This window comes from Berghia stephanieae, chromosome 6 (genome assembly GCF_034508935.2).
Source record: "Berghia stephanieae isolate SIO BIC M18660-M18661 chromosome 6, UCSD_Bste_1.3, whole genome shotgun sequence".
Lineage (NCBI taxonomy): Eukaryota > Metazoa > Mollusca > Gastropoda > Nudibranchia > Aeolidiidae > Berghia > Berghia stephanieae.
In genome coordinates, this window is record NC_088365.1 from 38,569,908 (window position 1) to 38,584,720 (window position 14,813).

Consider the following 14,813-nt stretch of genomic DNA (forward strand, 5'->3'; position numbering starts at 1 on the left):
CTTGCCTCCAGGATATATATATATATATATATATATATATATATATATATATATATATATATATATATATATATATATATATATATATTGCAATATAAGACAAATGGAGTTCAATTGATGCTAAATTTTATACATGAAGCTAAGTTATGTGTATGTCTGATCCAATTTTATCTTGGACAAGAGAAAGAACGATTTGTTGTTAGAACTCCACGCCTACTATTGTCATTGTCAATGTTATTACAGACATGTTAACCATTTAACTGCTGGACTCTGGAAATATACGTATTTAAAAATTTATCCAGAAAGCTCGTCCATCACATATCGATCGATTTAAGTGACAAACATTAAAAATGATAAAACCTGGACCTGTTTTCTGGCCAAATTTTCAAATACGAGTTTTTCATGTCACAAAAGCGTTGCCAAGCCAGCCAACCGCTTTAGCTCTCGCTACTGAACAGTTTGCACAACGCGAAGCGACAGCGAAGTGAGGTGTTTGTACTGCTTTTCTTTGCCTCACCATACGAAATACGCACCCACACTCGAAAGTATCGTGCCTCTCTGCTGGTGTAACGCGAGGTGAGTTTTAGTGGCCAGACTTGCATTGATTCAAAGTGATTATAATAATATCTTATATAAGCGTAGTTTAACATAGCAACCCTTTCTGTATTCCAAGTTTCTTTATCGTCAGAAGCGTTATACTATTCTCATGCATCTTAAATATAAATATAAACGGAATAAAATCTCATGAATACTATTACCAACTATGTGACGGTGTCTAACACCAAATGAAATCGTAAGTCGGATAAGTATTATTTAAATATTTGGTAAAAAGTGCAAATTGATTTCCTGCTGCTGCTGCTGATGTTGATGATGATGATGATGATGATGATGATGATGACGATGATGATGATGATTATAATAATAATAATAATGATAATAATAATAATAATAATAATAATAATAATAATAATAATAATAATAATAATAATAATAATAATAATAATTATTATTAGTATTATATTATTATTATTGATAAAACAATAATAATAATAATAATAATAATAATAATAATAATAATAATAATAATAATAATAATAATAATAATAATAATAATAATAATAATAATAATAATAATAATAATAATAAAAATAAAAATGTTAATAATAATAATGGTAACAACAACAATAATAATAATAATAATAATAATATTATTATTATTATATTATTATAATTATCATTGTTATCTTATTATTATTAATATTGTTAATTTTATTATTATTATCATCATCATCATCCTCATCTTATATTATCATCATATCATTATATCACTGTAAAGCGATTAGAGCCTGTGACGAGGTAAAGCACTATATAAATGCCATTTATTATTATAGTATTATTATCATCATCATCATCATCATCATCATCATCATCATCATCATCATCATCATCATCATCATCATCCTCATCATCATCATTGTTATTATTATTATTATTATTATTATTATTATTATTATTATTATTATTATTATTATTATTATTATTATTATTATTATAATTAAAACTTCCAACGGGCATTTTATCGAGGCAAAGTCGGAGGTTGCTGTCTCTTGACGAATTCTGGCAACTAGTGCATGGACAGCTTCTCCTATCGTCTTGTTTGGTTGTGTCTACAATGTGTAGAGCTCCAAGACAACGATTCACTTGGGGTTGAAATGGTGAACCATTTGATACTGGATCTTATCCATCGACAGTTCGTTGGCATTCTTTGGGGGATGCCTCTGTGGATCTTGGTTTGACAGCAGTTTGAAGATGGCACAAGACTGGTTTTTAAGGAATATCTCGACGATCTTGTCCGATTTGATGGATTGGCCTTTGCACATGTCTGGAAATGTGACCAGTAATCCGTCCAAATCTCTGCATTGGAATAAAATTCGCAGAACTTGGTGTTGGTCACTGGTTCTTGAATCACTCTAACAAGGTCACTAACGTCTCCAACTGCTTCGTTTTCGGGTTTATTGATCACGGAACAGACCAATCAACACTTTATTCGTCATGATGATATCAATAAAGTAGCCATGGCAGTTAGTTTAGCTGACGCAAGTGCTAATCTGTGTCTTATATCGTGATCTGACTTGCTATTTGCCTCTATTCTTTAGCCAAGATAGTCTTACACGATAATAAAATTGATAGAATTTTTCTGAAGTAAAAACTCCATCTTCAAAACTGTGAATTCTGCGACATGTGGAAGATGCTATATTTTCTTACGATCGATTGAAATGACTCCCAAAATGTCAACCAAATTTGAAGATGTCAGGTTTTTAGCTGGCTCATAGATAAAAGATCTTGGAGATAGCGTGGGGCTGTTTAAACACAGTTGATTCAGCCTTATACATATCCTCTCTTTGACGGGACGCCAATTCAAGAAGACAAAGAAGATGTGTTGCTTCATCTCGCCGTTTTTGTTTTAGTGAGGCGTGTAGCGTTGTTTTGAATAACGCAATCGTTTTATGTTTTCAAAATTAGTTCCAATTAAAATAGCGGGAATAAGCTTCCAAAGGGTTTAAAAAGCTTTTACTGTTAACATATTAATAGCAGATACTCAACTTTTGAATATTTTTTATCATTCAAATCAGAAAATAAATGCTAAAAAGGAAACCATTCTATAGTTTGTAAAATATGTAGCTTAATAGTGTTGACTTTTCTGTCGAATATCTCGAAAATAATATTCGGGCAAATCTCATAACCAGAATATTTCGTTATCGGAAATGGCACGTTATGAGAAAAAAGCCAACAAGAAAAGTAAAAATTGCATATATTTAGATGATGATAAACTGAAAAAGACATCTCCCCCCACCCCACCCCCCCCTTTCAATAATGTGGTCGTTTTGTATCTCAGGCAAAGAGAAATGTACTCGTGTTCACCAGTGTATAATTACAATCGGGATGAAAAAAACACAACAAGCGTTAATAATTGTTCTTTAATATCATTGGGTAACTTCGTGCGTTCATATCATTAAAATTTGTCAGTTAAACACTTTGAGCAAATGTTAAAATTCGATTATTTACATGTTCTGATTTAAATCAGTATATTTACATTTATTGACATTCTTGTTTTTACAGGAACTTTCAAAATGACTCTTGGTCGAGAACATTGATGGATTTTTACAACAAATGAGATAACCCAAAAGAGATTGGATTACCAAGCAATCTTTTCTAAAAAGTCACAATCCTTTTGGGGGTGATGAGGTAACTACAAAGATAAATCTATTGTCGAAATTCTCAAATCAGCTATTTGAGAAATACACACACTTCACAACTGTTTACTCTTTTAACTCTCTTAAATCCCTAGTCACAACACCCATCTTTACATCATCAGTTTTATTGAGGTTGTAGTAGCCTTCTCACTCTACACATCATGGGTCAAACAACACCGGGATTTGATGACCTCATGTCAGCTTTCCTACCGTGGACATCATCTGTCACAAACAGCACCAACGATACTGATAGTTTATGGACAATGTATGGTTACAATTTTACCAACTTCTCATATATCATGGACAAGAATACGGAAAGTATATGGGTCACTCATGCTGACGATATATTTTATAAAGGAGGGAAAATCAAAGAAAGCAACATTTTCCCTGTAGTACATGAAAGTTTGAATAACAGAAGTACATCACATCAAGCCGACGAGAGCTTGGTAAGTCTTCATGGATTACCATTGTGGAAAGGAATTCCTTTAGGCGTTGTCCTTGTGTTCCTATGTCTGCTTACAACGATTGGGAACGTTGTGGTCCTGCATGCGGTTAGAACCGAACGAAGGCTACAGACAGTAAGTATAATTATTTTTTTGCGGTTACTTTACTTATCAAACTCTTCGATACTAAATCTTTTCCCATCCCATATTCTTGTCCTGGACCTTGCTATTTCTTCTTGTATTTCTTTTTCTTTCTTGCTTTCGTTTCTTCGTTCTTTCATTCATTATTCCCTCTGTTTGACGAACATTTCAACAAAATTCAGTATCCGTTAATGCAATATGAGGAAAATGTTGTTCTTGGTGCTATTATAAACCCTTCAGACTTTGTAACTAGCTTACAACAACAATAATAATAATAATAATAATAATAATAATAATAATAATAATAATAATAATAATAATAATAATAATAATATAATATGATGATGATAATAATAATAATAACAATAATAATAATAATAATAATAATAATAATAATAATAATAATTATTATTATTATAATGATAGAAATAATGATAATAATAATAGAAATAATGATAATAATAATAATAATAAATAATAATAATAATAATAAATAATAATAATAATAAATAATATAATAATAATATAATAATAATAATAATAAATAATAATAATAAATAATAATAATAATATAATAATAATAATAATAAAAATAATAATAATAATTAATAATAATAATAATAATAATAATAATAATAATAATAATAATAATAATATAATAATAATAATAAATAATAATAAAATAATAATATAATAATATAATAATAATAATAAATAATAATAATAATAATAATAATAATAATAATAATAATAATAATAATAATAATATAATAATAATAATAATATAATAATAATAATAATAATAATAATAATAATAATAATAATAATAATAATAATGATAATAATAATAATAATAATATAATAATAATAATATAATAATACATTAATAATAATGTAGATATATAATTAAAAAAAATGCATTATTACGTGACAGGTTATAATAATATAGATTAATAAAAAAACATATAGTAACTGTTTGAAACTATGATACGTAAAACTTGAACAATATGAAAATTGAAACGATGACGAAATTCGCGACTTGAGAGAGTTCCAAAATTGGATTGGGGGGGGGGGGTCGGGGGGGGGGGGGGGGGGGGGGGGGGGGGAGGGGAGGGGAGTTTGTTCACATATTTTACGCAAGGTCTTAGGTTTGACAAAATTGTCTGGTCATTGCTTGACCTCAAGATTCTATTGGGGACATAGATAGATGTTTAGAAGGTCTTTAATATAGGAGGGACTGTAAGTGCTCAACGATTTGTAGACAGCAGTACAAATCTTAAAGGCAACTCTTTTTTCCACAGGAAGCCAATGTAACTCGCGGAGGAGAGTTGCTGACGGGTATTTTTGGTTATTGCGAACAATGAGTCTGGCTGCGTGATTTTGAGCAACCTGAAGTTTACTCATTTTGTCTTTAGCTAGATATGCCCAGATGGAGTTACAATTGTCCATTTGGATAAAACAAGGGAATTTATTAAAAGTTTTGCTTATCCTTCGGTATTAAATGACGAATTTTGCTTATTTTTTCCATTCATATGTACATAGATTGTATGATGTTATTCACGTGGGTTGTCATGGAAAGATCTTTATCAATGATGACGCCAAGGTTTTTTGCTTAATTTAAAAATTCTAATGTACTGTTTCCGAGAGCAATAGCTGATTTGTTTGCCTGTTTAAGGATACTCGGCCTTCCACACGTTAAGATCTCAATTTTACTGTCATTTAGTTTTAACTTGTTTTGGTACATCCAAGATATAATCTCATTAAAAAAACTCGAAATTTCTTGTATTAAGAATTGTTTTCCTTGGACGTACTGTATCATAAATTTGCGTATCATTTGCATAAAAATAATACCTCAGATTGAATCTTGATATCACACTAGAAAGGGGCTGCATATATACAGTAAAAAGGACAGAGCCAAGAACAGAGCCTTGTGGCACTCGAAAGTTTAGTAAAACTTGCTCTGACTGAAGACCATTCACTAGAACAGTCTGCCATCGATCCTGTAAATATGATGTAAACAATTTAAGGGCAATTCCTTTAATAATAATAACAATGATGATGATGATGATAATAATGATAATAATAATAATAATAATAATAATAATAATAATAATAATAATAATAATAATAATAATAATAATAATAATAATTGATAACAATAATATTAATAATAATAATAGAAATAATAATAATAATAATAATAATAATAATAATAATAATAATAATAATAATAATAATAATAATAATAATAATAATAATAACAATAATAATAAATTAATAATAATGATAATAATAATAGTAATAAAGATAGTGATAATAATAATAATAATAATAATACATGACATTTATAACGCGCATGTTCATCACTGGGTGATGCTCAATGCGCGAAACAATAATACAGTGACATTATTATAATAATGAGACATTATACAAACTACTTCAACATAATATTATCATTATACAACAATGTAATAACTAAACATAGTCATTAATACAAGATATGTTATAATACATCCACATGCTATGTCAATTACGGAAATAATATAAAATAATGATATAATAACATAAACTAAATTAACCTTCATATTGGGGTCAAATTACAAAGATGCACCAATCAAGACGTGTTCCAACAAAGAGATGGCGCTTCAACTCCGATTCAAATATTGACAAGGACTGCGCTTCTCCCATTCCCTCAGGAAGAGAGTTCCAGATGGAAGGCCCGACGTGACCGAACGATCTGCCGCCGTAAAATTTATATTTATATTTATTTGTAACAATTAATTTTGTAGAATCTAATGCAGAACGTAGACTCCTCGTTGGCTTATAAGTTTCTAAAAATCCAGTAATATACAATGGTGCTTGATCATTAAGGCACTTATAGCACAATACTGCTAGTTTGAATTCGATTCTCACTTTAACTGGTAACCAATGCAGCTCATACAAAAGTGGCAACGAGTAGGATGTTATCTTCTTTCTTAAAATCAATTTAGCAGCCGCATTCTGGATACTTTGAAGGCGTGATATTTTATCGTTGCTTACATTCGAGATTAACGAATTACAGTAATCTATTTTAGATAGTATGAAAGATGTTATTAGTTTGCATGTTACTTCTCTTGTTAGGAAACGTCTAACTGAAGCAATTCTTTTTAATCCTATTGTCAAACTTCTACATAGAGAATCAAACTGTGCCTGCATAGTCATATGTTGATCTAGCATTACCCCGAGGTTTTTCACACACGTTGAGAGGTTAATTGTGCACCCATTTATAATAATAATAATAATCTTTATTGTCCAAATTAAAGGCAATTCATGTGAGGTAAACAATGCTCAGTTTGGTTCATGGTATGAACATCAACACATTTACAAATACAGACACAGCCATACACGAACATACACGCTTGCACATTGTTTCTACACATGTATACAAAAGAAATGAGCGTACATACACACACATATACATACATACATACATGCAGACATACAAACAAACCAGCATATCATCGTATATGCATGCCTACATTCATACATATATACATACATACATACATACATACATACATACATACATACATACATACATACATACATACATACATACATACATACATACATACATACATACATACATACATATATACATATATACATACACACAGACACACAGACAGACAGATAGAACGATACGATATATTTGCTGGGACAGCAGATAACCATATTATAAATATAGTGTCTTATATTAAGAAGAAGATGGCAATGATTGTGATGATGATGATGATGATGATGAAGATGATGATGACTACGATAATGATGATGATGATGATGATGATGATGATGATGATGATGATGATGATGAAGATGATGATGACTACGATAATGATGATGATGATGATGATGATGATGATGATGATGATGATGATGATGATGATGATGATGATGATGATGATGATGATGATGATGATGATGATGATGATGATGATGATAACGACGGCGGCAATGTCGATGATGATGATTCACGACACTACTTCTCGTTATTTTCATTGATTGTCTCATCATATTAAGAGTAAACTTCAGAAAATCATCTTTCAAAACAACTTTTTCTACCACACACCATCACCTCTGTCTTTTCATTATTCAGCTTTAACTTGTTAATTTCCATCCAGCATTTAACATCTCTAATACAGTCTTCAACACAGGTAATCAATGATGGGATATTACTAGGGATATCGCTTACATAGATCTGAGTGTCATCAGCATAGAAATGATACATTAATTTATTTTTAACAAAAATATCCGAAAGAGGTTGAGTATAAAGAGTAAAAATAACAGGACCAAGGACAGACCCCTGCGGAACGCCGTAATTTAGAGGAAATGTTTCTGATACTGCGCCATCGATCAGAACCGACTGAGATCTTGATGTTAGGTATGATTTAAACCAACTAAGCGCAGTGTCTCTTATTCCAAAAGTAATTTCTAATCGTTTAATAAGTATCTCGTGATCAATGGTGTCAAATGCAGCCGAAAGGTCCAATATAGTCAATAAACAGACATGATTTTTGTCAATTCTATTAAGAATATCAGTGCATACTTTTAAAAGGGCAGTTTCAGTGCTATGATGTGATTTATAGGCAGATTGGAAATTTTCACTTAAATTATTTAGATGGATATGATACAAAAGTCTTTTTAACACAATGCGTTCAAGCACTTTGGATAGATATGGAAGGTTGGAGACAGGTCTGTAATTTTTCAGTTCGTTTACATTTAGATCGGACTTCTTTAATAGTGATTTAACAATGGCACGTTTAAACGAGTCGGGGACACTACCTGAGACCAACGAATTATTTATAAGTTCAGTTATTGTTGGTAACAGTTCTTCAATACAAGACTTAAGAATACTAGTTGGGATGGGGTCTACTAAGTCACAATATTTTGATGGGCTATCTAACATGGCTGATAATAATAAATGATAATTATACTTACTTACTTACTTACTTAGGCCGCACCTTGGGGCGCCCAACATGAGCCACAAGTGTTCGCCATTCTGTCCTGTCCTCCATAATAGACAGCTCCCGGGTGTTGTCAATCCTGTGTCATCTAGCAGACAGTCAATGTAAGTTTTATTCTGCCTGACTCTGCTTCTGGTTCTCTCAGACTGCTTGCAATCTCCTCCTTGTGTCTCCAGCAGTGCCCCGCAAGTCTCAGTCTTCGAGGTCACTGGGGTTAGGTCACTGTAGAGCTCTTCATTTGATAATAATAATAATAATAATAATAATAATAATAATAATAATAATAATAATAATAATAATAGTAACGATGATAATAACAATAATAACAACAATACTAGTAATAATAATAATGATGATATAATAATAATAATAATAATAATAATAATAATAATGATAATGATGATGATGATGATGATGATGATGATGATGATGATGATGATGATGATAATAATAATAACAACAAAAATAATATATAATAATAATAATAATAATAATAATAATAATAATAATAATAATAATAAAAGAAGAAGAACAATAATAATAATAAATAGAATAATAATAATAATAATGATATAGATGATGATAATGATAATAATAATAATGTTATTATAATGATGATAATAATAATAATAATAATAATAATAATAATAATAATAATAATAATAATAATAATAATAATAATAATAATAATAATAATAATAATAATAATAATAATAATAATAATAATAATAATAATAATAATAATAATAATAATAATAATAATAATAATAATAATAATAATAATAATAATAATAATAATAATCTAAAGTACTTTTTCTGTCAATTCAGTATTCCACTAAGACATTATTTTAAACCACGGTGTGAATCTATTCAAACAATAATTCGAATTCTTTAAAGTTGTTGGATTTAAGTCATAAATTCTGATGCCTTTTTCTTTTTCACGCAATATTTTCGATATTTTGAAAACAAAAAAATGAATCGTATCTGTATCATTTTAAAAGAATTGATTACAATCTCAGGAGATCTGATGTTTGATCTTCAGGCAAGGCATACTGCTTTTTTTCGTTATAATTTTCTTTCTGGTTTTGTCTTGCACTTTTTCATACACACTTTTCAGATCTTTATCTTCAGTAATATTCAGTGGCGTAGGGCAACAATAAAATGACAACATATTCAGGGAGATGTAAGAGAGAATAAGAGTGACCTTCTCCATCCTACCATTGAAGACCAAAACACCCATCCGAATAATACAAGTATATCTTATGACAGCAACTATTTGAACATAATGCTATGCATTTTTGGTAAACCGCGACATAAACATATTTTTAGATCTGATACTGGACGCAATTAGGGCTCGTAAAGGAGCATATTTTGAGTTGGTTTGAGAGTATTTCCATTCCTACAATGTGACCATAGCACTTAAGGTTATCAGACTTGCAAATCATATCAGAATCGAGAAGTCAATGCAGAAATCATTGACAATATACTTATTTGGTTTTGTTTTTATTTTAATTATTCAAGCAATATCTTTTACTGGTTTTATCAAGCTAAACACTTCTTGTTTTAAAAGGAAAATATAATATGGATCTTGGATCAGATAAGAACCCTTTATACGCCAGCCGGTACCGTATATGGCTTATCTCTTTATCTTCACAAACATATAGTTATTCCCATAATTTTATTTGATATTTATCCTTTGCAAGACAATCACAAAGCTGACACAGGCAATGTGAAGGGAACCTAGGCACCGAACGAGTAACTAAAGGCGATTAAATTAATAAATTAAGGAGCAAGTACCCGTGCAAGATAAAGATCTGAACAAAGCTTTGTCTGGCATCTTTCATACACACTTGTACAGATCTTTATCTGATAGGAGATTAATGTGATACCAATCACTTTTGAAAAGCTCAATCGTTGTTTAAAAAGAACGCCTTTAAGACTTGCCCGATATATCTAATATATTAACGTATGGCAGCTCTGTCCTCCATCTATTCACCCAATTACAAATAAGATTTAAACTTACATAAAATCTGAACATTCCCATGGAGCGTCAGAAAAATAATCAGACAAGAAAATCTTATTATCTCCGTGGGTAGTCAATTCAGACATACAATTTTTAAAAATGTCTTGTCATTTAGCTTTTGTTCGGTGCTTGTCAATATGTAGATCCTATCAAGAGGGATTGGGGTAATTCTTTCGCGTGCTTCCCAGACCTTGGTATGAGGTCAAGATATAATATTTATTCTGGAGAGGTAATTATTTCGATAGAATCTTGAAGTAGCGCAAAACTACAAGGATTAAATATTAGGGTCAACTTTCGATTATTTATAGTTTAGATAGACCATTAAATTTGTGAAATTAATTCACAATGGTTCCCCTGAAATTAATTTCCCATAAGGAAACGTCTAAGTACACGGTAATGGTGCTTAAGGGGAAGACATTATGCCAAATTTTTGTATATTGATTGCTATTCAAGTAAACACTAAGCAAGGATAACATTGCAAGCTGTACACTTCTGTCTCAAGCTAAATTTATCTGGCAAACGTTTACTTTTATAATTATAGACCAGGCCCTAATCCTTGACGTGAACTTTGATAGGAAACTTGATCGCCATGTTAATATCAAATATTTCAAGCTGAGATTCATATAAACACTAAATGTAAGTGTGATCAGCTGTCGACCATTTGCTCCCCTGACGATTTAAAACAATTGCAAGTGTGCAAATTCCTGCAGAAATTATGATTAAGATCTGCATATAAAAGCTAGATAATCATATAAAAGAATATTTTGACGTTTTACACACAATGTACATAGATAGTTTATAATTGTCAATACTTTATTCCTAGAGGTTGAGTTAAACATAAAGAAACAAGAAACGGATCATATGCGACTTTTGGTTTATGGAAACTATAAAAGATGGAAGATGATGATGATATTGATAATACGACGACGACGACGACGATGACGACGCCAAAGAAGAAGAAGAAGAAGAAGAAGAAGAAGAAGAAGAAGAAGAAGAAGAAGAAGAAGAAGAAGAAGAAGAAGAAGAAGAAGAAGAAGAAGAAGAAGAAGAAGAAGAAGAAGAAGAAAAAGAAGGAGGAGGAGGAGAAGAAGAAGAAGAAGAAGAAGAAGAAGAAGAAGAAGAAGAAGAAGAAGAAGAAGAAGAAGAAGAAGAAGAAGAAGAAGAAGAAGAAGAAGAAGAAGAAGAAGAAGAAGAAGAAGAAGCACAAACTACTCAACTCCGATTTACCAAAGACTTACTTCTAAGACATTTATATGGGAAAATCTTAACTTCAGTAATTCCTAATCCAAACAAGATATTGTCTTCGAATCAACACCATTCTTTTTCTGGGCGCTTTTAACATATTTTAAATAAATTTCACTGGTGTCCAAAAGTTATTTGGAATATCAATCTTTTTTTGAAAAGTTACGTTTTTACGATACAATAGTTTTGCACAAAGACGATCATTTGCACAAATGGAATTACTTAATTAGGAATATCAGCAAACAACTGAACAACCTCTATGTAGAGTGTCTGACCTGTAATCAGGAGGTGGGCACACAACTAGCTTTTCTGTCAATTATAATATCGGAAAGCACAGTAGTTTCTTATAGCAGTGAGACCTAGTAATTACGAAGTCGCCCGGACTGACGGTCGGATCTTATGGAATCCGCACGTTCATTTAACGCGATATAATTCTATACTACAGGTCGTATTACTCATAGGTAGTAATGAACTAGAGCCTCAGGAATTTTCATGTTTTCGTTGTATCCACAATCTTATCGCATCCAGTTTACAAAGTATATTCCATCTAATAATATTCACATTGCTTCCACCCCCCGCAAATGTAAAGAAAAATGTGACCCACCGTCTCGAAAGAATATTTTGCCGGGATCAATAGGACCCCGAAAAGTGAATTTAGAGGTACAAAAAGGAGGATATAAATTTGGAGTACTTACAATTCAAGAAATAATAATATTTGTTCTCAACCTAACCATTGATTTCCAGTACGAAGTTAATTTCAATATAATGCTGTTTTGAGTCGTTGATTCACAATTGATACAGCATGCTCTTTTTGTTTATGGCTTTGATTTGATATAACAAAGAAGGAAATACTCAGAGTGCCAGCACGAACAATTGGGAATGTAAATGTTGATAACTTTTTTGATCATTACGAGGAAAGAAAGATCACTTGATTATTTCCGAGTCTAGAGTTGTATTTATGTTTTTGTATGGCCTTGTATATCTGGTTACAAATACCCTAACACAGTAAAGTATTGTGTTAATTCCACGTCAGAGTTTAATCACGTAGATATTTATATAGGACGTCCATAAAGTCATTCCTTGATTGATCACCTTTTGCCAAAAAATAAAAAAATCACAACAACGTGGCTGCCAATATAATCTACTTTAAACATGGACCGAAGAATACATCGATGCTCTACATTTTATTTACCATAATCTTTTACTCACTGTGCCTCATTATAGTTGCCATGGCTACCTACAAGCAAATTCAACATATTTTCAGGATTTTTTCCTTGTATTTTGTAGCTTTTGTGGCGTGATGGATTCAATGGCAGCTCTTTTTCGTGGTCAGGGTTCAGAAATATCCAATGACCCAGGCAGCCAGGCAATCGAATCTATCCCTCCCAATCCATCTGCCTGAAAACATCTTGTTTGGAATTCGTGAACGACCTGAAACTAAGTTGAAAGAACAACGTCTTAATGAAAACACGATATCCATGGCCAATATTCACGAAGATGGAGTGCAGCATGAATTCTATCTTATCGGAATTCACAGTAATAGTTTTTCTTGTAAAAGAAGATAGGCCCAAACGCCTTGTGTGCATTTACCAGTACCAAACAATCACTGTGTCTTATCCAATTTAGAAAACCCGTTCCTTTTTTTTTCTTTCTCTTTAAAAGATAGTTTTCATGTCCTGTAATGGTCTACCAACTTGGCAATGAATCATTGTTGAGTTACTTTTGGCGATTTCGTTACATCCAGTCACATTACACAAAGAGTATTTTGATTCACTGTTGTGATTCTGAAATAGAAGGAGAGAAAAATGAGGCCCTTTAAATTCATATTGATTTGGCTTAATGTTGAGGACATAAATGTATAACTTTTCCTTGGATGATGATGAAAACCAGATGTTAATATCTATAATGGTTCTAGAATAATAAATCTTTGAAATCAGGGAAAAACTTATGGACACTTACATCTTTTTCATTGACCTCTTGGCAACACATAGAACATTGCTGTCTTTGTTGTCAATATTTTGACAGGCTCAAACAATCCTTGTTTTACAGTTTAAATTGCAAGAGTCAATAAAAAAAATCTGCTCCATTTTCACCAATCTTATCCAACTGGTGTCTTCCAAGCCAAATGGTATATTTCATGTCATATATAGATTATAATAGTCCCCTACATATTATGTTAAATAACAGATAAATCAATTGTCAAAAAAAAAAATACATCGAAACCATGAAATCTGTGTTCTGTGATACAAAGAAACAAAACGAAAGCAATGCGGCTATGTGGTCTTGTGGTATGACACTCGTTTTCTGATCGGAAGGTCCCCTTGTAAAGCGCTTTGAGCACATTTAGTGGATATTGCGCTATATAAAAAAGCTCAGTTTTTTTCAATGCCAACAACAGCACCAACAACAACAACAACAACTAATACTACTACTTCTACTAATACTAATACTACTACTACTACTACTACTACTACTACTACTACTACTACTACTACTACTACTACTACTACTACTACTACTACTACTACTACTACTCCCCCTCCTATTCCTCCTCCTCCCCCTCCTCCTCCTCCTCCTACTACTACTACTACTACTACTACTACTACTACTACTACTACTACTACTACTACTACTACTACTACTACTACTACTACTACTACTACTACTACTACTACTACTACTACTACTACTACTACTACTACTATAT

The 14,813-nt window shown here is 31.1% G+C and overlaps 1 protein-coding gene across 1 annotated transcript in view; it reads left to right on the plus strand.

Moving 5' to 3' along the window:
• The first annotated feature begins 515 nt into the window (after positions 1-515).
• The window catches only part of LOC144975004 (histamine H1 receptor-like), a 103,984-nt gene continuing 89,686 nt past the window's right edge, over positions 516-14,813 (plus strand). Inside the window, exons 1-2 of the mRNA XM_078918647.1 lie at positions 516-576; positions 3,121-3,832. Of these exons, the coding sequence (XP_078774773.1) occupies positions 3,416-3,832 (417 nt within the window). The 5' untranslated portion in view covers positions 516-576; positions 3,121-3,415. The remainder of the gene's footprint in view (positions 577-3,120; positions 3,833-14,813) is intronic.